This window comes from Eublepharis macularius, chromosome 12 (genome assembly GCF_028583425.1).
Source record: "Eublepharis macularius isolate TG4126 chromosome 12, MPM_Emac_v1.0, whole genome shotgun sequence".
Classification (NCBI taxonomy): Eukaryota; Metazoa; Chordata; class Lepidosauria; order Squamata; family Eublepharidae; genus Eublepharis; species Eublepharis macularius.
In genome coordinates this window covers 78,750,182-78,778,042 of record NC_072801.1, presented here as the reverse complement: position 1 = coordinate 78,778,042, position 27,861 = coordinate 78,750,182, and the positions used below count along the sequence as shown (strand labels likewise).

General features: G+C 51.9%; 1 protein-coding gene and 2 non-coding genes across 3 annotated transcripts; 1 reads left to right on the top strand and 2 right to left on the bottom strand.

Annotated features, from left to right (window-relative positions):
* The first annotated feature begins 262 nt into the window (after nt 1–262).
* LOC129340003 (uncharacterized) lies at nt 263–22,376 on the top strand. Its single transcript, XM_054994547.1, has 15 exons — nt 263–274; nt 1,716–2,405; nt 4,486–4,524; nt 5,031–5,115; nt 7,462–7,524; nt 8,601–8,636; nt 8,828–8,952; nt 10,610–10,852; nt 11,066–11,201; nt 13,742–14,007; nt 15,827–15,938; nt 17,828–17,875; nt 20,725–20,843; nt 21,056–21,197; nt 21,913–22,376. Exons 1-15 carry the CDS (start codon nt 263–265, stop codon nt 22,020–22,022), a joined length of 2,226 nt encoding a protein of 741 aa, XP_054850522.1. The 3' UTR covers nt 22,023–22,376.
* Nucleotides 504–575, bottom strand: TRNAG-UCC (transfer RNA glycine (anticodon UCC)). The gene has a single exon. It is a non-coding gene; the product is annotated as a tRNA-Gly (tRNA).
* Nucleotides 744–825, bottom strand: TRNAL-UAG (transfer RNA leucine (anticodon UAG)). The gene has a single exon. It is a non-coding gene; the product is annotated as a tRNA-Leu (tRNA).
* Nucleotides 22,377–27,861: the final 5,485 nt, after the last annotated feature.

The window sequence follows — 27,861 nt, the reverse complement described above, 5'->3', positions numbered from 1 at the left end:
CAAAGCTGCAGTAGAATTAACCCAGAGGAGGCTCCCTGTCGCATACCTGTATGAGAACCTAGGATCAGCAGGATTTGAGTCCCATGGCACCTGGGCGGTATATGCTTTTGAGAGTCAAAGGTCCCTTCTCTTCCCAGATTTTCTGTTTCCAACCTGCAAGCTGGGCAAGGCAGAAGCACCGTGGACAGAATTCTTGCTCTCAGCCTCTTTGCTGATCTCCGTTTTGAATCCTGGAACTCCGTGGCTATCAGGATCAGAAAGCATGGAGGGGCTTGTGAGCCAATGTTAGCTGGAGACTCCATCTTGCCCCCATTTCATCCTTTTTTTAAAAAAAAAAATAAAACGGCGACCAGCAAGCATTACATAAAATCCCCTCTCTTCTGGAGCGGCCCCTGCTTCCGTCAAAGGCAGATCCTTTGCCTTTTATAACAAACGACAACTCAGAGGTTGACTAGGGGAGAAAAAACAGCAGGAGGACCAAAATAGGCAGCAAAAAATACAACTGCGTTGGCCGGGAATCGAACCCGGGTCAACTGCTTGGAAGGCAGCTATGCTCACCACTATACCACCAACGCTGGATGTAGAGAGGAGGCTGATGGAAACTAGAAATGCAGGAATGGAGAGAGCGAAGCACAGCAGGGAAAGGTTGGGAGGAGCAGACTCAGCGGCCTAGAGTTCTCCTCCCACTTTGGAAGCAGCGCCAACTCAGCAAAATCCTGCCAGTGGCAGCTGAGAAAAGCATCTGGCAGCGGTGGGATTCGAACCCACGTCCCCAGAGAGACTGGAGCCTAAATCCAGCGCCTTAGACCGCTCGGCCACGCTACCTTAGGTAGAGGGGGTGTGGGGCTTCTAAACGAATCACAGAAAGGTTCAACTAGGTACCCTCCCCCATGTTCAGGTAACACTGGAAACCGTTTCCTGCTAAGCAGCGCTGGAGCAGCCTACCCCTCCTTCCTTTTATGCAAAAGAACTTGTGAGTTATGAATAAGCAGCCCAAATCATTTTCAGAACCACTTGTTGTGCTGGCTGGTGCTGGTTATTAAAGGTGAGGGGCTGGCACATTGATGATTGGTTGTGAGCATGTAAAATGTGTTTTGGAAAAGCTTGCATAGGATTATACTGGAAGCTAGAATCAGGGGGGCGATGGGTGTGTTGCAGCGAAACTGCGGGTGACGTGGGGCGCATCAACAAACGTGCGGCGGGGGCTGAGGACCGTGAGGGGCTTCTCGGGTCTTGCCTCGTCCATCCTGTGCTGCCCCAGCTGCACCTTCGACCCTGAGCCAACTGAGCTGATGGTGCATTGAGCCGCCTTGTGCCTTCCCAGCAGTCGGATTCCTGGCAGATGCAACTGGGGTACTTTTTACAAAGAAAAAGAGTCCAGCAGCAACTTTAAGACTAACCAATTTTATTGTAGCATAAGCTTTCGAGAATCACAGTTCTCTTTGTCAGACGAAGACAACTGTGATTCTCGAAAGCTTATGCTACAATAAAATTGGTTAGTCTTAAAGGTGCTGCTGGACTCTTTTTGATTTTGCTACTACAGACTAACACGGCTGACTCCTCTGGATCTTTTTACAAAGAAATCATTTTAACCCCAGCGGTGCTCAGACTTTCTGAGGAAGTCTGAACTATCTACGTCCCCCTCCCCAAGATACGAGGTGAGCATCTCACACCAACCACCTTTGGGCAAGTGCTCCACCCCCACCCCATTTTAGGACCGAGCATCAACAGGTGCCGTCGTCGCCCGGCCAGGCCAGGCATCGTACAGACGCCGGCGCGAGGTTGCGTCAAACGGAGCCCGCGGGCGGCTTCCAGACCAGCCGCAGAAACTTCCGTGGCCTCGCAGCCCCCTTCCCCGGGGCACGGAGGCCGGCGTGGGACCGCTGCTCCGCTGCAACTCGCGAGGGCGGCCGATCCAGACGTGCGCGGGGAGCGGCGGGTTGGGCACCTCTCTGCGAACTCGCAACACGCTAGTCCCGACGCACGTGCGGATGGCCGCCAAGGAGCTCCGCGAAAGGCCAACCCCGCCCGGGCTGCGCTCCGGCGCGCCCCGTCCAGCCCCGTCCCCTCCGGCTTCTGCCTGGGGCCGTCGCCGCTGCTGGCAGGCGGCCGAGCGGCCCGAGCGCGGCCTCGCCCCCTCCGCCTCCTCCTGCGGCGGCGCCTCCTCCTGCGGCCGCTGCCTGCCTGCCTGCCTGCCTGCCTGCCCGCCCGCCTCGTCCGCTCGCCCGCCCGCCAGCGCCGCCGCGCCCGCCCCGGCCATGGGGAGGCGCCGCCGGGCCCGGGAGCCGCCCGCCCGCCTCCTGCTGCTGGCGCTGGCGCTGGCCTCGGCCTCGGCGCTGCTGCTCGCCTCGCTCAGCCTCCTCCTGGCCGCCTGGCCCCGCCGCCCCGCCGCCGCCGCGCCACAGGTGAGAGCCCGGCAGCAGGCACGGCACGGGAGCGCGCGCGCGCCACCGCCGCCTCCCTCCGCGCACACGCACCAGCCCCGCGCGCGGCAGGCAGGCAGGCAGGCAGGGCCGGGCATGAGCCGGCGGGCAGGGCGCGCGGAGCCCCTCCCGGGCTGCCCCCGACGCGCGCACGGCTCCGGTTGCAGCGCCGCTGCCGCGCCAAGAGCCGCGGGCGGGGCGCGGGCTGAGGTCTGCCTGGAAGTGGGGGGGGGGCGCTTTGGTCGGTCTCCAGTTTGGACGCGGGCCGGAGGGCAGCCCTGCCCGGGGTGGGACCGGAGCCCCGGAGGCTGCCGCGGCGCCGCGAAAGGCACCCGAGCCCGCTGGAGCAAGGGAAGGGCCAGCCTGCCTCGGACCTGGCAGCCAGCAGCCCAGCTGGGAACCAGCCGCCTGGGCTGCTGGGCAAGGGCCGGGCGCCCTGGGCTCACCCTTCACGGGCACAGCTGCATGTAGACTGCCCTCGGCCATTCTGCTTTCCTCGCAGAGGTTCATCTGGTGCAGGCAGGCCTCCCTCGCTCCCGAGGCCAGCCCAGCTGCTGGGTGTGAAGGGCGGGAGGAGGGTCCCAGGGGCCCCGCTCGGCCCCTTTTCGGGTCAGGAAAACAAAGCCTGGCTTCCTGGGGCCACCCAAGTGCCTCCACTGCAGGTCAGCCAGCAGCCCCCACCAAAGGCTCTAAAAGGCCCCCCACGTCTGAGTGGCAGCTTGGCAAGGACTGGCGGGTGCAGAGATCTGTTGGGACAGTTGTGCCATCCCCAGCGATGCTCTGCTTGCTTCTTGACCCTCCGTTTACTGCCAGGAGCTGTTGGTGTGGGAACCAGAGGGGGTGGGAACCCCTCTAGCAGGCCTTGCTTTTCCCACCCCACCCACAGCCTCACGCCCAACAGCTGGCCTGGCCTCAGGAGCTGCTCTGGATGCATCCTGTAGCCGCTTTCTGAACTCTGCTGCCCAAGTTGTTAATAGCAAACATTCACAGCTGTCAAATGGGGGGGGCAGTGAAGGTGCCCCAAGCAAGGTCTCATCTCGAGTTTTCTTTCAGCCTCCGGCTCCAGGCCTTGGAACAGCTGATAGCGCCAGGAAAAGGAAAGTGTGTGCAAAGTGCTTCTCCTTTACAGTTGCAAACCACTTGTAGCACAGTTGTAGTCCCAGGAGGCAGATTGCAGACCCAGTGCCTCTTTCTAGAGGGAAGCCCTTGCATTGAGGTGCTTTGCAAAAGGGGACACTGGAGAGCAAAAGGGGAGCCAGAAGGAATCCGCACGGCAACTGTGTTTTCCTGGCCTCGCAGCTGGGATGTTGGGGGAGGTGTTTGCTGTGTTTCCCTAGCAACTGCTTCCAGGATGCAAACCCCCAAGTACATTCCATCTCAGCACTGCTGGATTTTGGCCAGCTGCCCCCCCCCTCCCAGGTATAAAAGCAGTAAATCAGCCCAAAATACTATGTTGCTAAAATGTTACTTTGCTGAATTGCTGAGAACTATTGTTAGTGTAGTGTAGCCCAAAACCTGTCAGGATCCAAGCACGCTAGTATTTTTTTGCCCTCATCAGAGTGATTGAACACAACACACACACCCCAACAGTGCACAGCTCAGGTGGAGCGCTGGCTCTCAAAACCTTACTCCCTTGTTGGTTTTTAAGGTTACGGGACTCCGGTCTTACTCGGATCTGTGTGGCTTGTACAGGGCAACTTCCCCGCGGATCCCATTTGCCTGTCTTTCAGTGGGTACCCTCAGCCTGCCGTCCAAAGTGACCATCTTGGGCCTGGGCTGCCAATGCCTTGTTGCTGCAGGCCGGGCCTCCAACCCCACAAGAGCAGTCTCTGAATCTTGGCAGCCACGTCCGTGGCACGGTTGTCTCTACTGGGCTGTCTGGCTTGCTTCTGCAGGCAGCTGGCTCTGGACAATCTCACATGTCGGGCCACCATTTCAGTTGAAACGGGAGCCTTGGGGGGAAGGAGTGCTTCTCCCGAGGACTTGCTTCCAGCTGGGCTCTCGTGTTCTTGCAGTTTGGGGGTGCGACTCTCCCATCTTTCTCTCTCTCTTTGGTTGCCAGGAGGCGCTGTCTGCAGACGACGCCAAGGCGATGGATTCAGTAGGTGTCTTTTCTTCTTAATGGCTGTTGAGGCTTGCACTAGGGTGATCGGCAGGCGTGTAGGTGAAGCACGGGTGGAGGTGCCTGTGTCCGAGTCTCCTTGGCTTTATATGTTTGGAGCAGGAGGAGGGGACAGCCTGCTTCCGAAAGGCTCATTTGCTCAGCTTCTGGTACGCTGCAGACCTGAGTGCGGAAGAGAGGCTGGTGGGCTGGTACTTGGGGAGAGAGTTTGGGGGTCACAGGTGTTCTGCCTGGGCCCACAAGTGTCCCGTTGTGCTGTGTTTTGTAGGGTTTGTCTCCAGGGGTGGGGGTAGGGGGCTTCATCTTTTGTTTTGGGTAGGGATTGTAGTCTGCTCAGAATGCCCAGCAGCCGAGGACTGCACATCTTCTGTGGTGCGGGGCAGGGATGGCAGCCACCAACTCTTGGCCCGCACAGTCTGTTTGGATGGCTTCTTTCCCCCCTTTCGTGACATCTGCCTTCTCTGTCTTGCATTCCCCCCCTCTAGGTGGTGCTTTCTTCCAGCTGGAGCAGCCAAGGCAATTTCCTACACCATTTTGCCCAGCAGGGGGCACTGCGGCAGCGAAGACAAGGTGAGTCCCCGCTCCTTGGATTGGGCGATCAAATCGGCAGGACATCTTTTGGGCCACAAAACAGGCAAAGGCAGCAAATAGTCTATACAGGCAGGCATTCAGCTGTGCCGGGGATCAGCCTGAGTGGCATAGCTGCTTCCAGGTGGAGACAATTCTCTGCGCAGTCTTGTTGCTGCTGCAAATGCACTCTGTCCACTCCATTGTCTCCCTTGCGCATTCCTTATCTCAGCCCCCTCAGCCATCGCTTCCTCATGCTACAACAAAGAACTTTAAACATCAGTAATTGCTAGATCACTATAACAGCTTAAGACTCTTCTTGGCAGCTTTCATTTTTTAAAAAAGCATGTTTCTAGCCCATTTTATTCTAAACTTGTACAGGGAAAAGTGCAGCCTCCACCTTTTCCCTTATAAATCTGCAACAAAAGGAAAGGGACATCGTTTTTTTAAAAATGGAGGCTGGGAACTAGTACATTCTTACAGGAGTCTGTTACAATCTTACACAAATCTAGCAGTTCCTGGTTTCTTTTTTTAAGCCCAAGAAAAACTGTCTGGTCTGTCTGTGAGTGTGTGTGGGTGGGGAACGTCGGTCATAGGAGCTGAAGCAAGAATAATTGTGCGGATGTGGGCAGGACCTCCGGAAATACACTGTCCTGTCCACATGGCATCCAGAGGTGCTTTGATCTTTTCCAAAAGAGACCACACCAAAACAAGTTTGGAAATCATGGCAACTAAGTGGGGGGGAAACACAGAAGAAGAATGAAGAGGGGATATCATGTGGCTCATCCCCGAAAAAGTGCTCCTGTAAGGAAGCCGAAGCAGAGCAAAACATCCGCGTGGAACTAACCTGCGATAGCAGTGCCTTTCATCTGTTAGAGGGACCACGTGGATTGCTCCTGCTGTGGAAAGTGACTCCATCTTATAGCAGACTTTATTTATATTATTTATTATATTATCGATTTGCTGATAAACATCTACTGGTGGTCCCTGGCCCCAAGGATGTTCGCTTGGGTTCGACCAGGGCCAGGGCCTTTTCAGCCCTGGCCCCGGCCTGGTGGAACTCTCTCCCTGTCGAGACTAGGGCCCTGCGGGACTTGTTATAGTTCCGCCAGGCCTACGGCTGTGGTTGAGGCATGGATGAACTGTCCATCTGGCCTTCCTGCTGTGGCCCTTTTTAGCCCGCCCAGTTCTGCTAGTTGGATCTTGGTTAACCTGCCTTGTCATACCCCATAATAACCGAGCGTCGGAATGTAGTTCGTGAAACTATGAATGCCGCTTCTTGGGTACTATAGTTTTAACTTTTGTGTTGTGGTTATTTCTATTTTATCTCAATTTATTGAGCATTTTTATGGTTCATCTTTTATTGCATTCTTGTTGCTGTCGTAACCCACCCTGAGCCCGCTTGTGGGGAGGACAGGCAATAAATTAAATTTAAAAGAAATTTATTTATTTTTACTTCACTTATTCCCCCGTTTTTATCCCCAAGGGGGACCCAAAATGGTTGACAACATTCTCCCCATCTTCCTTTTATCCTTACAACAACCCTGTGAGGTAGGTTAGGCCAAGTGTGTGTGGCTGGCTCACCCAGTTGAGCTTCCCTGGCAGAGTGGGGGATTTGCCCCCAGGTCTCCCAGATCCTGGCTTGACCCTCTAGCTGCTACACCCTGCTGGCCCGCCATTCTCTCTAGTCCATCCTTCTTGCTGAGACTCAAGGCAAATGACGCTGGGTAAGTCCCTCCATAAGATGAGACATCTAAGAAGCAGGGCAGTTGCACTACAGATAATGATCCTGTGCCTCTCAGTAGGGCACCCGTAAAAAGGCTGCAGTTTCTGTATTCTTGGTATGCAAAGAAAGAATCTTCTCCAAAACTTTTTTAAAAGATTCCTTCTATCCTTCCCCCCTCTTCCCCCAAAACCCAACCCAGAGACCCCGGAGGATGCTCTTTGCCCTCTGGCATCCGTGGAATGTTGAGGGCAGTTCAACACCCCTGGAGGAGGGGGGAATAAAGGGAGCTGGAAGAACTGGGCAGACACCAGCCTCCAGGAGTTTATGAGGCTCGAGGCCTGCCTTTCTCCCTCCCCCTGATAGTATTAGGAAGGGGAGGTACCAATTCACCCTCACCTGTGTCATTCCCACCAGGCCTCAGGCAACATGAAGAGTTCCTTGCTCTCGCGGCTGAGCCCTGGCAGTCGGGGTGATGGTTGTGCTCGGAGGCGGCTAGGCTGATGATAGGGCCTAGGGTGTTTGAGGCAAGGGTCCCTCCCACCCTAACCCTAACCCCCCCCGGAGAGGGAGCTGCTGACTCCATGCCCTCCACCCGTAACCAAGCTCTCCCCCCTCCCTTCCAGCCTCTGGCCGAGGGAAGCGTCGGTCCAGCAAAGCAAGCACGATCTCTGCTGCGCATTACGAAGGTGAGAGACGACGCTGCGTGCGCTCGGGCCTGCCTATGGCTCAGCTCGGCCCCTGCGGGCCTGCTGCTTTCTGGCCATGCTGAGCAGAGACCACCGGCCCTCCCCAAGCCCCTGCCGCCGCCTTAGTGGAGCCTTCTCTCCGGAGAACAGGATTCCAGGCTGCCCCCTCCCACTGCAAATGGACCCTTGCGGGGAGGGGGGACTCGAGGCTCCTAGTTGTCGCTATCTTTTACTTGGGTAAGCTTGGCACCTTAGGAACCGACGAGATTTTCAGAAGGTAAGCTTTCGAGAGTCAGAGCTCCCTTTTATTAGGCTAGTTAACAGAGAACAACAGAAGTACTTAGAAATGTTTTTAAAATGTGTATCCTATTTAATTTTAGTTGAAAGACACACACACACACACACACACACACACACACAGACCATTAACTAGACCACCGCATTACTGGTTCTGTGCGTCTTTCCGGTTCTCAGTTCGGGCATGTGGCATTCCTGTTGCCCTGGATTCTGAGAGCAGCCGCCGCGGCGCATCCCTGTGGGCCTGTCCTGAGCCGGTGCTGTGCCAGCGAAGAATTCTGTTGCTGGGGGAAAGTTGTTGGTCTTTCCCAGTTGCTGGAGGTTTGCTTAGAGGAGCCAGACACGTGTTTTTTAATGTGCCAGGGATGCAATTTTACCTGGGAACGATAGTTGAAAACAGCCTTATGTCCCTAGCGTTGGGAGGCGGGGGAGGGGAACAGCTTTTCAAAGACAGTTTTCAAAGAGAGGGCTGCGCGAGGTCACTCACTGGGGGCGCCACTGTTTTCTTGCAATCCTAACGGAGAGAGGAATACAGGATCCTGCCCCCAGCACAGGGAGGCAGCAGAGGGGAAGAGCTGGTAGTTCACCTCTCCGTTGAGATTGCTAGAAAACAATTGCAAAGCTCCTCTCCCACCAGTCTGGTGTCCCTTGTAGCTTAGCCCTCGGAGAAGGGGCTGGGCGCTAGGCCGGGCTGCAGCCTCAGAGGAAGGTCGTCGCAGGGCCAACCTTGTTGAGCTTGAATTCCCTCCCCGCCACTCACCCGAGTGTCTCTCTTCCAGTGCAACCCACAGAAGGACGAGGTGGCATCCAGGCAGGTAACACACCTTTTGGGCAGGGCCTCTTGGGGTGGAAAGGAAGGGAAGAGCGGGGGAGGGGGGGAGGAGTTCCTTTGTTGCTTTCCCATCAGGCCAGTACTGGGCAAGCTAAGGATGAGGGGGTGGGTGGGGGGGGTGGGGGTTTCCTGTGTCTTGCCCGAATACTCATCCCCCTCCTTACCCTGCTCTAGATGGTAGCGGCACCATCCGTGGCTGGGGAGAGGCCAAGCTGAACACAAGCAGCCCCCTCCGCTACAACAGCAGCCGCGGGGAGTTCACCGTGCTCAAGAGAGGGCTCTATTACCTGTACTGCCAGGTGAGGGGGCTGCAGCAGGGAAGCCTGGGAAGCAGGATCCGTGGGCTCTCTCTGGGCGGGCGTGGGCAGGTAATGGGGGGCAGCTTTTGAGGAAATCTTCCCAGGATCGTCACAGAAAGGAAATGTAAAGGGAGCTGACAGTATTTGGGCCTTGTTGGAATCGCTAAAAGGTCTGTGATCCCAGCAACAATCCAGAGGAGTTAGCCATGTAGTTGCAAAATAGTAAAGAGTCCAGTAGCACCTTTAAGACAAACTAACTTTATTGTAGCATAAGCTTTAGAGAACCACAGCTCTCTTTGTCAGATGCATCACATCTGATGAAGAGAGCTGTAGTTCTCGAAAGACGATGATACATCTGATGAAGAGAGCTGTGGTTCTTGAAAGGTTATGCTGCAATAAAGTTGGCTAGTCTTACAGGTGCTACTAGACTCTTTACTAAAAGGTCTCCATTGAGGACAGATGAGCAGAAAGTCATATGTGAGGAGGCTATCCGCTGGGACCGGCATATCTTTGGGACCGCCTCTCCCTGTACGTTCCCCAGAGACCGCTTCGATCAGCGGATAAATGTTTACTGGTGGTCCCCGGCCCTAAGGAAGCCCGCCTCGCTTTAACCAGAGCCAGGGCCTTTTCAGTCCTGGCCCCAGCCTGGTGGAATGCTCTGTCAATGGAGACCCGGGCGCAGCGGGACATATTATCGTTCTGCCGGGCCTGTAAGACAGAGCTTCTGCCAGGCATTTGGTGGTTGAAGGGGGGCGGCGTCATGTCCGCCTCCCACCTTTGGGGTGGGGGAGGGTTCTCCCCACCACTGCACTTGGTTAATTTATTTCATTATTGTTTTGTATATTGATTTTAGTATTGTTTTTTGTTTTTATCTATTTTAAACTGTTCACCATCCAGAGCCCCTGGGATGGGTGGTATATAAATTGAAATATAAATAAATAAATATAAAATAAAATATTGCTAAGCTGGACATCAGTGAAAGAGCCCCCCCCTCATTTGGCACACAGAGCCAGGGGAATCGTCGCCCACCCCCTTCCTCGTGCTTCCTTATTTGTCCACTTTGATGGACGGATGGGCAAAAGCTGGGTGGGAGCAAAGGAACATCCAGTCGCACGGGGCTAGTGGATGGGTTTTGCCACCCTCAGCAAGGCATGCCAGTCCCCTCCTGGGCCCACTTCCGCAGGGGCTTGGCTTGGGCTCGGCTGCCCCCAGCACAGACGTAGGAGGGGATGCCACTCAGCTCCCCTTCCGCCCATGGCTGGGAGCGAGGTGAGCCCCTGCAGGAGATCAGCCATTGTGGTGCACTCTGCTTATTGTTGCTTGGGTGACTCAGCTGCAGAACCGGTCCTGCTGGCACAGACTCCAGCAGTGGGCAGCCAGAGCCTGTGGGGAAGCCCACCAGCAGAGCCCGGAAGCGACAAGCCACAGCTGTCGTTCATTGTTGATATCTGGTACTTCGAGATACACTGCCCCTAAACATGGAGGTTCTCTTTTGGCCGTTGTCGCAAATGACTGTTGCTAGACCTGCCCTCCATGGATTTTTCTAATCCTCGTTGAAACCTGTCTTTACTACTGGTGGCTGTTGCTGCATCTTGAATTCCATAAGTTCATTTTCTCTCTCTCTCCCCTCCCTGTGCCCCTCCTTCATCGCTACCAGGTTCATTTCAATGAGGACAAGATCAATTATATGAAGCTGGACGTAGTACTGGGGGGGCAGCTGGCTCTGCGCTGCGTGGAAGAGTTCCGTCCCACCAGCTCTGGCCCCCAGAAGGCTGAGCTGCGGGTGTGCCACGTCTCAGGGCTGGTGCTGCTCAGGCCCCAGGAGTCCATCCGGCTCCAAACCATCCCAAATGTCCAGCTCAAGGCTGACCGCTACCTCACCTACTTTGGCCTCTTCCAAGTTCACTGATAGACTGGACAGCGGGAGGAATGGAGCGCCTGGGTCCTTGGGGTGTGTGGATGGGGTCTAGTGGGAGAGAAGAAGGAAGCGGCGGCTGGTTCTACGCTGCAGGTATTCCCTGCTTCCGGCTGTACTGGATCCGGCCGCAAGGGGCTCTCATGTCCAGCTGCTTCCCCTGTGAGTTCTCCAGATCCTTTGGGTTCTGATCCGCAGCCCTCCTTTCCTGGTTGTAGCCCTCCTCAAAGGTTCCACAGTCCATTTTTTCTGTTCATGCAAGCAGGATGGGGGGAAAACATCGCCCAGCCCAGCGGTGCCCCCTCGTTGAATCCCACGGAGAACATCTGCAGAGGTAAACCAAAAAGGCACAGAGTCTGTTCTTGCCAAAGGTGTGGACTCCCCAAGTGGTTGCCACGTTTCTGCGGTGGATTATATTGTCTTCTGAATGCTGCTATGCTTTCTCCTCTGCTGGGCTCTGTGCCATTGTGAATTGCTATGCCTCATATTATTCTGCCATTTCCTTTCTGTTGGAAGTGGCTGAACTCTTCCAAAAGCTTCATGCAGACCCACAGGTGCCGAGGACTTTGCAGGCTGCAACCACCACCCTTGAGCTGGGGATGGGGCAGGACCCATGGAGCACAAGGCCAAGGCACATCTGTATATACGGGCTGCAGTTCCAGTGACAGCCAGCAGGAGGTGACAAGACACAGAAGGACAGGAAGCAGCCAGCTTTGACAAACCCCGCCCACCTGGACCGGTGAAGAGCCAATGGAGTGATAGGAATCTTCCTATTGGCTGAGGAAAGCAAAGGCAACCTCAAGGAACAGCCCTTGGCATGATATCCCGCCCCTCCGGTCCTTGACTGACTTTGAAGTGGGGCAGGGCAGGGGGAAGAAGTCAATGAAAAGTGAAGGATGACTGGAAATGGGACTGCAATTATTATAGTTGTTAACACAGAAAAAAAATTTAAATGAAAATGTCATGATAACAGAAGTATTGTCACCAAACAGTGTCTGTGTCTAGATACTTTCTATTCCCAAATGTATACATGGCTGGGATGGGGAGGGGGGCCAAGGCACGAGCGGGCTTCACCCCTCTCTCTGCTCATTCATTTCTTCATGGTGGTTAATATCACGTTCCCCGCCCTCGTGCCTCTTTTCTCCAACCTGGTGTGGGCTCGTTCAGCATTTGAAATGGAACATGCTACGGAGCATGCACAGAGTGCCTTCCTCTCTTACCAAGCCCCACATATCAGGCAGGGAGAATGACTCAGCCTCTGGGCTCTCTGCTCTGCAGTGGTGTGTGTGTGTGCAGGGGGGGGTAGCCATCCAGTTGGAGGGGACCTATTCCATCATCCCCACTGCTAAAAGCAAACTTGGTTGCCAAGTCTCTGTCAGGAGGGCAGAAAAATAGCCCCCCCCCGGGGGGGTCCTTTGCTTTAAGAAAAGGAGATCAGAGAGCCCCCCCCACACACACACACACATTAGAAACAGATAAACATCCTGATAATGAGATCAGACTGGAGTGGGCAATTTCTGTATCCCACCCCCTCGCTTTTGTAACACCAGGAACAAGCTTTTAATTGTTTCTAATTACAAGGCAAGGGAGGGGGTAGAGGAACTCTCCCAGACAGTGTGGTTGGAGGGGAGCCCTCTGCTACTGCACTGCTTGGGGGAGGCTCTGTACAACACCCCCCCCCCATTTCCCTGTTAAAGGGCCAGTGGGACCCCCAGCCACTCAGGCTGTAGTGCCCCCCCCATTTCCTAGTACAGGCAGTCATCAATACAGCACTGGGGAGAAGCCAAAGTTGTAAATGTTCCCCTCCCCCTTCCTTCCCTCCCTTGGGCTCCATTCTGCCCTTCCATCTGCCTGGCTGACTTCCCTCCCTGCCTGTCTTTTTTGCTTTTTATCTTCCCTGCAACTCTCCCCCATTCTTTTCTTTCTGCTTCCCTGTGGCTCACAAATTCTGCCCTCTACCCCAGGCCCTGGCGTGCCTCTGCATCCTCCAAGTGGTGGAATTGTGCCTGCGTGTAAAGGAAAGCAGAGTCCTGGGTTTGAGGGCAAGATGACACATAACAGCTGTCAATTGGGACTCTCGGGTGTATTAATCCCAAAGCAGGAAAGCCAAGGAGGAGCCTGCCGTGGCAGATGTGCAGGTGGCTCGAAGTGGTATGGGGCAGTGCAGGAGTGGGCGCTGGCCAGGCAGCCCTGGGACACAGGGAGTGCTTCCCTGACTCTGCTGTAGGTGCACGAGGACGAAATAACGTGTTGGCTGAGCTCCACGCTGGGCGGGTGCACTCGGCAGCAGTGGGCATGGAACAGCTTCCTCAAACCCCTTCAGTCTTGCACAATCCACCACCTCCCTTGGCACAGGCTAGGCAGAAAGGAGGTCCCTTTCACTAACACCAGATGCTGCCGGCCCTGCCGTGGGGCATGAAGGCCTATTCCAGCTGCGCAAGGAGTCCGGAGTTGCGTTCCTTCCCTTTTGGCGCAGAGCCCATTCAAAAGGGCAAGGACTGAGCCGGGCAGGCAGGCTGGTCGGTACAGTGGCACAGAGCGAGGCGGGCAGAGCTTACAGGGCTGGAATGTGGGGTGTGCTCGGGTATCCCTTTGGCGGAGAGGCTCGGTAGGATCTATGAGTGCCATGGGGTGTACTGGGGGGCACCCAGTTCCAAAGCTTTCAGGACCGGAGGATCCCAGCGAGGCAAAAGGGGTTCCGTAGCAGGCAGCTGGGGCGCAAAGGCTGGGATTCGGAGGGCAGTAGCGGCGACTCCTGGCTTCTCTCCCCAGTGCTGAGATCGTGTTGGGGAGGGGGGGTCTCCAGTTCTGGGAGGAAATTGCAGGGAGGGTCTAGCAATCAGATCAGGAGAACAAAAAGGGGTCTCTGAGAAGGACTTGGGAGTGAACACAGCATGCTAAATCCAGCTGCCCCTCCAGGACTGAAGGCCAATGTAGGACTCAGGCTGGAGTCCCAGCGCCACCCCTCTCTGCTGGCTGCGGTCTGGGTGGGTGGGGGTGCCCTGGGAATGGCGGCCTGCCTGCTCACGGTAATATGCGTCCAATGCCACCTGGAAGCCTTGCGAATGGAGCTCTCTCAGCTGAGAAAAGAGTTGCTGTCCAAGATGCACGGAGACGCAGGAACCCTCAGGACCCCCCAGGTAAGAGGTGGTCCCCTTTGCACAGTATGGAACCAAGGGGTGGCACAGCAGGAGACAGTAGGGTCCAGTGGGTAGGGGCAAGGAAGGATGGGGAGTCCTAGCTTCTCCACAACTGGGGTCCGCTACTCGCATTGTTGGTTAAAGCTACAGGGCATGGAAGGCTCCATAAAAGCCACACAATTCAGTGCCGTGAACCCCCTAAAGTGAACAAGCGAACACGCCTCTTAAGTGCATGCGGAATTCTCGGAGGGTCGCAGGGAATATTGACACAGCCATTCAATATTGCTCTTTTTACAACAGTTCCAGGGGGAGGTGGCAGCACCTGGAAATGGGCTTCTCACCTCCGCCAGGCAGGGTGAGGCTCGAGCGGAGTCCTGGGAACGTGCTGCAGCCTCAGCAGCAATGGGGACAGCTGAGCCCAGGATGAAGCCAGGGCATGTTTGCTGCAAAATGCTACAGTCTGACGCACAGATCTGAAAACGGCTTGGGTGTGTGTGTGTGTGTGGGGGGGGGGTTATACAATCTTCCTAATTCAGATCGAACATTCCAGGCTTTTTTTTAATCCCCCAAACTTGCTCCGCTAGAAATGGGATTCCTGCCCCCCCCCCGGCTCCACTACTCATGCAAGTGTGTCCACTTGGCGCCTTGCCTTTCCCTTGTGTTTTCCGAGAAACTGGATTCGTTTATTTTGCTCGCAATAAAGCCAGCCTCTTGTCTTTGCAGGGGAGGAATGGGTTTTCCAAATCTCTGCTGGGCACATGGCCAGCCCTAGGAAGGGAAATTAGCTCCCATCCATTGCCAGGAATCAATCAGTGGGCGGGGGACAGACAGGGAATCCCCCCCTTCCTGCGAGTTGCCAATTTTCGTATAAGGAAAGGCAGCTTTGGGAATGTGTGCATGGGGAATGCATTTAATCCCAAGCTGAATCCTGGAAGAAATGTGCTTCTGACCGTCTGCAGAAAGCTTCCTCGCCCAGGCAGGCACGGATTCAGACTGCCTTGGAAGAGTTGCCCCTGAGTGGTAAGCTAAATGCACTCTGCACATGTCCTATGGCATGCTGTTGCTACATCTCCTGTTTCAGGATAATAGCCTCATGTCAGCTCTTGAGCCTAGGTAATGCTGGTGAAGAGCAGACTGGCGTCTGGGGGTCCTGAGAGCAACCTGCTTCCTTGCCCTTCTCTATTTCTCCCATATCTTACAGTTCCCCTTTGAACTTCCTGTTCATTTACTGCCATGGGGACCACAGTATTATTCCATGCCTCAAAACAGAAGCCAAGTTCTGATCACCTGCCACTGAGCAGATCAAAAGGCCGGGAAACGGCTTCCCGCTGCGTTGCAAACTTCTCAAGAGCCCTGGTGGCTTTAAAAGAATCTCCCACACGCAAAAAAGCAACAGGGTGAAAATTTATTGTTATGCTGTTGAAGATGCAGGAGCAGTTCACAAAAATAATTATAGGTTGGCAACCACACAAGTCCCCAAGGGCTTCTGCTTGCATAAAATAAAATTAAAAAGTGGGGTTGTGGTGGGCCTTGGAGATCTGAAACAAAAGGTTATTTTCTCCACTACCACCCCCCTCCCTCTGCATCTGGTTACCACTTTTTTGCAAGCAAGGCTGGTCTGTCTTTAAAAGCCTTGCCAGCTGTGGGGAGGAGGGGACAGGACTTGTCCATGCTGTTGAGTGTTGAGACTGGACCATCCCTTCTGTGCCCCGACTCGTACCTGGCAAGCTCCTAGTATGACGACACACCTGGGTTGAGGGGCACGGTGAGCAGCAAATGGGAAGAGCAGACCTGGCATTCCTCCCTGCCTTGATTTCAGGAGGCTGGAGAGCTTCTGGTGCCCTGGGATCCGAAGGAGAGGCCTCCAACACCCCCGGAAAGGAGGAAGAGGGATTTGAGGAAGACCCCACAGGAATCCCCCCGCCAACGCAGTGAGTAGGCAGTCGCAAAGGTCACCTCTCTGAAACCCTGAGTCACCTGTGTAAGGTACAAGGAAATGGAAAGCGAGTGAGGATCACACCATTAAATGCATGTGGTGACAAATATTGCTTTAGGCAAACTTCTTTGCACGGCCGCTTCTTTGCGGTTCTGGCCTTCCCTCCTCTCCTTTTCCTGACTTTATTTATTTCCTTCCGTTTACATTCTGCCTCTCTCCCCAGTGGGGACGCAAAGCAGCTTACATCCTTCTCCTCTGCCCCTTTTATCCTCCAAACCAACCTGTCAGGTAAGCTGAGAGTGACTGACTCAGTATTGCCCAGCCAAGCTTCCATGGCAGAGGGAAGATTTGAACCCAGGTCTCCCAGACCCTAGTCCAAGACTCTAACCACTGCACTGAACTGGTAGAGGTCTGGGACCATCCTCTCTCCCACGGTGGGCAAATTCCAATAGGACAGCCGGCTGTTGGCAAAAGAAGAGTCCTGTGACACATTAAAGGATAACCATCTAGAGATAGATTCAGGTGGGGAGTGCAGTAAAAAAGTAAAATTTGAGTTCACTCCCACCTTAAAGGGCACCAAGATTTCCAGGATATGAGCTTTCGAGACTCACTCTTTGTCAGATACTTTGACTCTTAAAGGCTCAGGTCCTGGAAACCCTGGTGGTCTTTAAGGTGCTACTGCGCTTGAATTTTGCTCAACAAATTGCTGTAATAAACATATTAGCTTTTAAAGTGTGATGATGGGGCTTTTTTTTTTTTGCACAGCAGAAAAAAGTTCAATAGGTACTGAATTGCTGGTCTGCACACTGATGTTGTGAAAAGGCTGCATCTGTTGGATTCCTGTCTTGTGTGTTGCTGGGGAAAGAAGACGGGCAGCGCAAATCTTAACGATGGCGGAGAGAGGAATTGACAGGGCTGAGAGAATGTAAACAAAGAGCTTTGAAGTGGGCTACGCAGTTTTGTTCTGACTACCATGAAATTACCACAAAAGGGGGGGGGCACAGGCACATTCTCTGCCTTACGCGTGACTGAAGCAGGGTGCGATGTGGATGTGAGAGGTGTGCCCCAGGATGCTTTGCAGCATTGTCACAAAATACTGGCTGCGCACTGCATCGTCTCGCGTAGGGCGGGCAGGACAAGCCAGCCACTTCCGGCCGTTGGCTTGACAGAGGGGTGAAGGGAAGGCGGGGAGGATGTGGGTGGCTTGGCAGGGGAAGTGAAAGTGTGCTGGGAAGCAGCTGTGTGTGCCAGGTCAGAAACAGGGCCAATGCTGAGGCTTTGGATACAGCTTGGCAAGGATCAGGGTACAAAAGCGCTGCCCCTTTCCAGGCCTGGCCCAGCTTGCAGAGAGACACCAGATGGTGGCACTTGCTCTCCAGCATGCGGGTCCTTTCGCTGGATCCAGGCTGCAATGGCCCGTTGGGGGAAGGGCTACAGAAGATGTTCCCCGTTGTCAAACTAAAATCCCGTACAACCTGCAAGAGGATGGGATCTGGATTCCTACATCTGCGAAAGCTAAACTAGTATTCAGTCGATCTTGATCCCCAAAGCCTGCTTGCAGTGTTGGGTCTGACCTTCAGGGCCTGGCGCGCAATTACAAAGAGGAAAAACAAAGTCTCTGAGCAAAAGAGTGCCTGGGCCATACTGTCCAGCCACCACAAGCTGCCCCGTGCTCACCCAGGGTTAGGGCCGAGGACTCCAGCTGCCTGGCAGGTGTGAGCCCCCGATTCTCTCCATGCCAGTTGCCCTTGAATGAGGGTGCTGCAGCTGGCGGCTTTCCTCGAAGCAGAAAAATGCACAAAAGGGTTAGAGTTGGGGAAGGGGAATGTTTTCGGGAAAGTTAATGGCTGGACTAGACTGAGACTTTTTCTCTCTTCCTGCCAGAAAAACAATCTGTCCTGCATTTGGTTCCTGCTCGCCAATCCAGTAGCCGTGAGTACCGTCACCCTCCACAATGGGCCAGGAGAGGCTAATTTATCATATACAAATGTGATAGTTTCCAAAGCAAGGCAAGCAAAAAGAGAACTCCCTGAAAACAGGGAGGGAAGGAGTGGGGGGAGCCCAGGGTAACTGGAGAAGAACGTGCACCCCACGCTGTTCCCGGTCTGGCTCACCCGGGACGCCCTGCACTCGCTCGCCTATCTTCTGCTGAGCGCGCCCATTTCTCTGACCCCTCTGGCCTTGGGCCTCCTTTTCACTCCTAAATTCCTCAGCCCCTCCTGCTCTCTCTCTCTTCTCCGTTCTTCCTTGATAAGCTTTTGTTTTCTCCCTCTCTTTCTTCCAGTTGCTCCCCAGGTCCATTTTGGCCCTCCTTTGCTGCAGTTGTTCCTGTTTCTTTGATGGGAGCTCCTCTCCTTCGTGATAGGCCTGAAAGTGCCTGACTAACCTTCTCTCTTGCTGAAACTACCTTGCTGGATCAGGGGAATGCTGTAGACAGAGTTTATCTCGATTTCATTAAGGCTTTTGATAAGGTTCCACATAATATCCTTGTTGACAAACTGGTAAAATGGGGTCTGGATCTTTTACCTGTTAGGTGGACCTGTAATCGGTTGACAGATCGCACCCAAAGAGTGCTAGTTAATGGTTCCTCATCCTCTTGGAGAAGAGTGACAAGTGGAGCACCTCAGGGATCGGTCCTGGGACCTGTTCTGTTCAACATTTTAATAAATGATTTGGATGGAACAGAGGAAATGGTTATTAAATCTGCAGATGATACTAAATTGGGAGGGGTAGCAAATACCGTCAGACAGAGTCAGGATACAGGATGATCTTGACAGGCTGGAAAACTGGGCTAAAACAAACAAAATGAATTTCAACAGGTATAAATGCAAAGTTCTGCATTTATGAAGGAAAATCAAATGCATAATTATAGGATGGGGAGATTTGTCTTGGCAGTAGTATGTGCAAAAAGGATCTAGGGGTCTTAGTAGAACATACACTGAACATGAGCCAGCAGTGTGATGTGGCAGCTAAAAAGGCAAATGTGATTTGGGGCTGTATCAACAGAGGTATAGACAGTGTCCAGATCACGCGAAGTGATGGCATTGCTCTGGTTGAGTATTGTGTTCAGTTTTGGACACCACAATTTCAGAAGGATATAGACAATCTGGAACATGTCCAAAGAAGGGCAATAAAGATGGTGAGGGGTCTGGAGATGAAGTCCTATGGCAGATCATGAGAGGGAGGGCAGGAAGAGTTGCATCAGTGCTTAATTCTCGTGGCCCCTTCTTACATAACTAGGGCAATGCTGATCGCCACTTTGGGGTCAGGAAGCAGTTCTGCCATCTTCTGGGCATGGAGCAGGGGTCACAGGGGTGTGTGTGGGGGTAGCTGTGAGTTCCCTGCATGGTGCAGGGGGTTGGACTAGATGACCCTGGAGAGTCCTTCCAACTCAATGATTCTGTGGTTCTATGAAGTGGCCACCGCTGGCTGTCTTCTGGCCCTCCTGCTCAAAAGCTGCTCTTGTTTCTCTCCGTCCAGCACATCTTGAAGAAACCTTCTCCTGACCTGTTCTCCTCTGCAGTTTGTCTTGGCTGCTTCTGCTCCACCCCCATTCCTTTCTTCTAGTAATATGACTGGTTGACACCAGGACTGGTGAGCTGCCGGCCCTTCTTCTTGCATTGCTCTGGGAGCTTCTCGCTTGGCCTGCTTCTGATTTCCCCAGGCACCAAGCCACAGAGCTCTTGCTGGTGCCTCCCTTTGTTTTTCTTCTTCTCTTCTGACCACTGCCACGTCTGAATACTGCGCCCGTTCATTCTTTCCTTGTCTCCTGCTCTGCAACGGCTATCTTGCTCCTTACTCTTTCCCACTTTGGCCATTGTGCGTCTCTTCTTTCTGGCTTGCCTCCTCCTCGGCCTCTTCCTTCTGTTCTTTACTTGTTTTTCTGTATCTCATCTTGGCAATGTTTCTGCTTTGTTACACTCTTTTCATTTTCTTATGTTTCGTTGTTGAAGTCATAATTTTTTTGTTTCTTTGTCCTCTTTTTCTGCCTTCTTGTCACCTTTGTCCTGCTCAAGCAAAACCCCCAAGTTACTTCTTCTTTTTCCAGGCCTTTGTCCCTTTTCTCTGGAACCTGCGGGCTTCTTGGCATTTCTCCAATTGCTTACTTTGTCTACCTCTCCTCCCAACCCGCTGGCCTCTCTCCTTCCTCTTCTCTTCTCTAGAGTGTAAACAGTGAGTAGAGCTTTTTAATATGATGACCGTACGGCACCTAGATGTTGAGTTATATTCATATAATTTGCAAATGCAGCCCTGCCAACTTAGGCTAATACCAGAGCAAGTGTCGTGCCACCTTACAGACGGGCAGGTTTATTGAGGCAGAAACTTCTGTGGCCTAGAGCCCATTCATCAGATGAGTGAAGCGAATCATCAGTTGGCAGAAAACCAAACACAGCTTTAGAGACATTTTTAGATCAAGCTCGAGTGCAACAAGTTCCAGGACCTTTTGCTGCAGCGGGCGGTGCTGATAGCACCATCTTCGGAGTTTTGCTTTGCCAGTTGCCTATAGTGGCTGAGAACACCTCAATCTTGACTAAAATCAGATTTCCTGATAAATTCTCATCCAGCTATTTCATGCCAGCAACTTCCTGTGCTGAAGAATGCTGGCTTTCCGGTTGTCTGCAGAGCACTCTGGGAGGAAGGCTTTCGTGCTGTTGTTAAAGGCAAAGACATCACACCAGAGAGCACCCCCACCCCCCGCCCAGCCAGCATCTCCCTTCTGGGCAGCCACAGGCTGGTTCCTAGAGAATGTATTGCACCAACTGTTTTCCTGCCCTCCTTAGGTGATGGAGAATTCACAGAGATCTGGTGGGAGACCTTTCTCCGCCAGGGCCGAGCCCTGGAACCAAGTGGTCAAGATGTGATAGTGAAACACACGGGGCTCTATTTCATTTATAGCCAGGTAAGGAAGCTGGGGGTCATGGTGCCTGGGCCCCTGGCCATTGCTCCAGTTCATCCATGGGTCCTACCAACAATACTGGCAGGGATGTGGGGAGCCCTATGTACGGCAATCCACCTGGTCAGTACAACTTTCCCCTCTGAACCCCTCACCCTCACCCTCCTGCTGGCCTATCAGCTCTGGATCAAGAGCCTACCAATGCTTCCTTCTTCCAGGTGCTGTTTCATGACAACACCTTTACTATGGGGCAGGAGCTGAGGCGGCTGGTGCCAGGGGGACAGGATCAGACCTTGTTCCGCTGTGTCCAGAGCATGCCAGCCAAACCAGAGCAGGCATACAACAGCTGCTACAGTGGAGGTAAGAGAAGAAGCTGTATGCAGGCCCAGTCTGGGGGAGGAGGCAAGCGGGATGAGATCCAGGGCGCCTGGGCTCCAGGGGTGGATCTCGTCTGGGGAGTTGGAGGTCCGAAGAGTGGAGCTGGGAAGTCTCACCGGTTGAATTTCTGCAAGACAGTCAGCTGTCAGAGACTTGGCAAGGGGAAAAAGGCGGCAGTTCTCTAGCATCTCTTCTGTGTTATTATTTTCTTCTGAAAGCAACTACGTTTTCTAGCACTTCTGCGTCATCGAAAGGAACATGAAGGATATTCACTGTTAGTTTGGAGGGGCCTCAGACAGCAGTCACAGAGAATTTGCAAGGGTACAGTTCCAACAGGGACAGATTCTCACCTCTAATTTATGTTTAAAAAGAACTTGTTTCAATCTCCTCAGACTGCAGAAAGGTGTTTGAAAAAGGCAGTGCATCAGAGCAGAGCGGGGACATGTAGGGAACTGTGGGGCCGGGCAGGCCTACTTGCCCTTCCACAGGGTTAGTGGAAAATATTAAGCAACATGAGGAAATAGTTGCAAACTTTTTGTGTCGTTTAAAAAAGCGGCAACATACCTCTTTTATTGGCATAACATCAAGAGCATTGCAAGGCTTACCAGGAGTGAGTAGAGTAACAAACCCTGTCAAAAGCAGCTGAGAGGGAAGCTGATGGCTGGGAGGAAACTCGCCCTCTTTTGTCTCTTCCCAGGCATATTCCACCTGCAACATGGAGACCGTGTGAACTTGCGCATTCCACGCTTCAATGCTTCTTTCATACTAAGTCCTCACGGGACCTTCTTGGGATTGCTCCGTCTATAGGGGGGTGCCTGGCCAGTCCATTCCCCCCTACATCCAGATGCTGGGCCAAGCAAGCTGTCTTCTGAAGAAAGAACCCCGGTCCCTGGAGGAGCCGAGAGCCCTGAGGCACCACGGAGGTGACAGCCGGGGTCAGCCCTTCAAGGCTAAAGCACTACAGCCAGAGCTGGCAATGACAGGAGCCCAAATCCGGAGGCTTCATTCCTAGTGGCGGGAGAGAGTTGGGATCCAGTTGTCTGAGCTCCTCAGTGAAGGAACTTACTTTTGTATTTCAGTTTTTTAATTGTTATGTTTACAGTGATTATACAGTATCATACTCAAAAAGCAGAAGTGACTAGAAACCATAATAAAGAATTAGCTGTAAAAGCGCCGCACCTCACATTCCTTTCAGGGCTCATTAAGAGAGCGTCGGTTCCAATATTAATCAAAAGGAAACTATTTCTAGAAATAGTTTCCTTTTGATTAAAGTTGGAACTATTTCTATCAAGCATTTAATTTCTGCAAATTCAAAAACTTTAACCTGCCTTTCTTCCAGCGCCTTTACCAATTAAGAGTTAGTATCAGTAATCTATTAGTAGTTTGACAATCTATACTGGCAGAATTCAATAAAATAAGTAACAGATCAAACTGAAGGTTAGTTCCAATAATGTCAGAGGTTACAGAAACTACTTCAGAACTCTACAGTTAAATGTAGAATCGGGTCCACCAAAGATGGGGCGGGGGGGGGGGAAGCCACCCAGAAAGCCAAACATTTGAATGCCATAGTAGGAAATAGTCTGTTAAGTCTTACTGGCATTAATTACATTGTTCCTCTCCTATGGATAAAGTTACAAAGAATTTTTTTCTGGACCAAACCCGGTATGCAGAAATACATAATTTTGTAAATTAACCAAAAGAAAAAGGAAAAACAACCGAAATGCCTTGACAAGAAATGATCATGTTCTAGAAGGCAAAGCTGATGGGAGCAGTTTGGTCAAAGAAGGGAGGGACAAGGGTCTGCTAAGAATTCATTGAATTCCGAATTAAGAAATTTGAATATGGGTAGAAAATTTCCAAATTGTTTATGCCACCTTCCCGCTGTGATTCCCAGTTCATTGATTACATTGGGAACTTCATTTTGTAAATGCAAGGACCCTCCCTTGCAAGTACTGGAGTCCAAGAATCTTACATTTTTATTTGTGTTATTTATAATCTGCTTTTCTCACTGAGTCTCAAGGCAGATTACACACGATAAGACATTTGTGGTAGGAGAAGATCTAAAATGTTCATGCCGAAGTAAGATCTGCAGGGCCCTCTCTGATCTGATTGTCCAGAATTCCAAATTGGTTTTCTTATGTACGAAGAGTCAGCTGGGAGATTGTTATCTGTGATATACACACAACTTTGGCTAGGAAGCCATTTTCATCCAGCTGCTCTCTGTCCTTATTTCCTGATCGTGTTTTGGGAAGTCTTGAAGAGCCGCATAGCAGGCAGCCCTTTTGCAGTGACTGAGGAGGGTGCCACCCCATCAGCTGAATTCTGCTCACCACTCTGCTGTATTAGACAGAGGGCAAAAGACAGAGAAATACCTCAATGTCCTCTTGAAACAATCTACAAGGGTCTTGTAGTGCTATAAAAAGTTAAAGAGTTCTTACTGTTTCCACCTCTGCCTCCCCACAATTCTGCAAGTAACATCACCGTTCGGAAAACTGAATTTGTTTTATTTAGATTTTTATATTCCACTTTTGTCCCAAATAGAGACCCAAAACTGCTTATTATAATGTCATTTCCCCTCCTCCATTTTATTATTTGTTTAGTTTAGTTTCCAAAATTCATACCCTACCTTACTAACCTTATAATAATAATAACAACAGTGTGCCTATATATCACCCTTCTGGGCAGATTAGTGCCACGTTCGGAATGTAGAACAAAGGGCCACCTAGGGTGGCTAACAAAATATACGTAATAAAGTATCTTAAAAACTATTAAAACATACATGATAAAAATCATATCATGAAAATCACTGAAAACAACAAGAAACACATCAATAAAACAATTAAAACCAGAGCTGAAATAGATAGAAAACACAAAAATAACAACTGAAACATTGGGTAGGAAAGATAATTGAAGGAATGCCAAATGAAACAAAAAGAAGTCTTTACTCACTGACAGAAGATAGCAGAAGAAGGGGGTAGATCAGGGTTCCTGGGGAGTTTTGGTACCACAACCAAGAAGGCCGTCTCCTGGACTGCCACCCGCTTAACATTAGAAGGCAGGGGCACCCAAATCAGGATCTCAGACGACTGCAGTGGTTGGGGAGGTTCATAAGGGAGTCGATGGTCTTTCAGGTATGTTGGTCCCAAATACACAGAGTGTTAAAGACCATCATCACCAGCAGCTTGAAGTGTGCCCAGAAAAAAGATTGGGAGCTAGTACAGTGGCCCTGCAACCCCCCACTCCAGTCAGCATCCTGGCTGCAGAATTCTGTACCAATCGAAGTTCCCAAGGGCTGCTCTACGTGGAATGCATTGCAGTAATCTAGATGTAGCCAAGGCCTGTAGCTCAGTGGCCAGATCTTTTCTGCTCAGGAAAGGCCTGGCTAACCTGTTGAAGCTGGCAAAAGGCACTCCTGGCCACAGCTGCCACCTTGCTTAGTCAGTAACGGGCCTGGGTTCAAGAGCACTCCTAGGCTACACAACCATTCTGTGTAGCAGTTTAGACTGAGAGCATGTGACTGACCCCAGGTCAGCCAGAAAGCTTGCAGGCAGATTGGGGGGGGGATTCAACCTGGGTCTCCTAGATCCCAGCCCAGTTATCTAACCACTACACCATATTGGTAAAGGTCTCTCCTCAGCCAAATTCCAATGGGACAGATTGCTATTGACCAAACAGTCGTGTAGCATCTTAGAGGCTAACAATAAATGTATTAGCCTTTAAGGTGTGATGGGACTTTCCTTTTTGCATAGCAGGTGACTGTCCCAAGGTAAGCCAGTGAGCTTCCATGGCAGAGTGGTGATTGGAACTCAGGTCTATAAACACTAAGAGCAGTTCAAAGTATTAGTTATTACATACAAAGTTGTTCACGGCTTTAGTCCGGCATACCTATGGAACTGCCTCCCTCCCTATGTTCCTCTACGGCAGCTTCGCTCATCTGAACAGGGTCTCCTGCAGGAATCAGGCTGCCACAGGTGAAGTCAGCAGCAGCCTGTACACGGGCTTTCTCTGTGGTGGCCCCTATCCTGTGGAATGACCTGCCTGAGGAAGTCAGAAGAGCCCCCCCTCTCCTGGCTTTCTGTAAATGATGCAAAACCGAACTATTCAGAAAGGCGTTTTACTCAAATGGGAGGGCTGCATTGTAGGGATGGGGTCTCAGGTGCTTCACTAACAAGTTGGGGGTCATAGACTTCATCTATGACCATTTTTGCCTCATATATTATCTGCTGCTTTAAATACGTACTCCCATGTACAACCATCACTCCATGCTGTCTAATGTTAGTCCCAGAATTGATTATGTTTTGCTTCAGTATCTCTACTATGTCTTGGATCCTTGCTAATGCTATGCCTTTAAACTTGTATGTGTTTACCTTATGGTATTGTATTGAATTGTACTTACTTGATACTGATTGTATTAACCTCATACTGTGTAATCCGCCTTGAGTCTCAGTGAGAAAGGCAGACTATAAGTGACATAAATAAATAAAAATAAACGTAACCTATGCCACACTTAGTAGTGCATGGACATACCAACATTTCCTTTACTCCTTCGTTTATACCCCACCATTCTCCCAAATGGGACCCAAAGTGGCTTACATCAGTCTGCTCTCTTCTATTGTGTCCTCACAACAGCCCTGTTAGGTAGATTAGTCTAGAAGTGTCTGACTGGCCCAAGGTTAGTGCAAGCAAAGAGAGAAGTCAAACCTGGGTCCCTCTTGAGTTTAAAGAGGCTTGCACCAAAGAGGCTCGCACCTTGAGTTTAAAGAGGCTTGTACCTGGAATTGGCCTGTCGGAACAACACCCCCATTGTTAGGACATCGGCTGGCTATGGCCTGGCTTCTACAGCCAGGAGATTATTGTAGTCAAAGACAGAGAGGCAGCAGGATGGGCTGCAGCCGGAAGCTTACAAACACCCTGCAACTAGAAAGCCAGCACAAGAGGGAAAGAGAGGGAGATTGAAACCTTTTCCTTTGCTGCGCTAGTTCGCTAGTTGCAAGGAGTTCCCCATGCAGAGTCCAAACTCATCAGGAGCAATCTTCAGTGGTGCTGCCCCCTAAGCTTTGCTCACTCATTCCCCCTTCTTGCCTCAACCAGACCTTGATGAGTTGGTTGCCAAGCTCCAGAAGGCGGCTGGAGACCTCCCGAATTCTCCAGGCCACAGAGATCAGTTTTTCTGGAGAAAATGGCTCCTTTGGATGGGAGGAGTCTGAGGCCCCTCCTCTTCCCAAAACCCACCCTCTCTAGGCTCCAACGCAAAATCTCCAGGTATTTCTGAAGCCTGAGTTGGCAACTCTGGAATCCACTCAGTTCTGTTACAACCGCTGCCAAGCCATCCACCAAACCAGATCTCGCGTGATTTGAGCAGCAGGCGCTGGGTCCAGCCACACTGAGGCGCTTACTCTCGCGAGATCAGTGGGTAAACAAGAGACGGGGCCATAGAAAAAGGGAAGCCGCGCCTATCAACTCTCCGCTTTCCGTCATCGCCGGCTCTTAAGATCTCGCGAGATGTGTGGGGGGAGGGGTTGGAATTTCCGCCGATTCTCCCGAGGTGTCGCTCTAGGCCTTTGAAACTCTATAGTGAAAGGCCTCTATCCTTTGCTTTGGAGCCGGAAACCAGGGCACTTTCAAACCGGAAGTCAGGCTTAGGGTCTTGGGCCATAGAAATTAGAAAAAAGGCAGGAGAGGCTTACGTACGCCCTCTGGCGGGCTTTTTGGTTTCTTTTATTTTAGGAGGCTCGCCTTGTTGGCCTGCAGCACAACAGCAGGATTCGAGTCCAATGGAAATTCAGATTTCCTGCACCTGAAACATTTCTGATGCTTTTGGAGCACTTGTATGTCCAACCCTGTACATGGTCCTTCTGTCTGCCGTGCCCACCAAGGCAGCCAAGAGGCTCGGCTGGGTTCCGGTCCCTGCTCAGCCAGGTCTGAGCAATTCAGTAGATGATTCTGGGCCAGTCATTGCTTCACAGGACTTGTTTGTTTGTCTGTTTTATGTCATTTATAGTCTGCCTTTCTCACTGAGACTAAAGGCAGATTACATTAGTACAATCAGTTATCAAGGACTTTCCCATAAACAATGCCATAGTTCGCAAAGTTTGCAAAGATGTAGCATTAGCAAGAATCCAATACAGAGTTGACGAAATGCTGAAACAGAGCAGAAGCAATTCTAGGGCTGACATCAGACAACATAAAACTGCCCAGTAGGATCATACTTGAAGCACAGGTAGCAGGTAGGAGCACATACTGTTGTAAAGGCCACATGAGGAACTCTGGGTGCACCACCCTGAGTTCCTTGGAGGAAGGCAAGGATTGAAAATGGAAGCAAAGAGACTTGGATTTGGGATGCATTTCATCCTAGAGGCTGGGCAGGGGGGGCAGCTCTTCCAGGCTCTTCTGAAAGAGCTCCCCCACCCCTGTCGGCAACTGGTTTTTGTAAACACACAAAGTTGCTTTCTCCAGAGTCAGTCCTTTGCTCTTTGGGTCCATCTTGTCTCCTCCAACCAGCAGCGGTTGTCCAGGGAAGCTAGCCGGGCCCTATCCTTTTAAATGGAGGCCTGATCCTGGGACCTTTTGTATGCAAAGCTGCCTCTCCCTCCAAGCACTGGAAACCTAGGCCACATTGGAAAAACTCCACTCAAGCTAGGGTTGC

What these genes read in the sequence shown, in the direction of transcription:
- LOC129340003 (XM_054994547.1), top strand. An exon ending in CTCTGCTGCGCATTACGAAG is followed by an intron (nt 7,525 to 8,600) that starts GTGAGAGACGAC and finishes TCTCTCTTCCAG; the next exon opens with TGCAACCCACAGAAGGACGA. An exon ending in CCTACTTTGGCCTCTTCCAA is followed by an intron (nt 10,853 to 11,065) that starts GTTCACTGATAG and finishes TCTGATCCGCAG; the next exon opens with CCCTCCTTTCCTGGTTGTAG.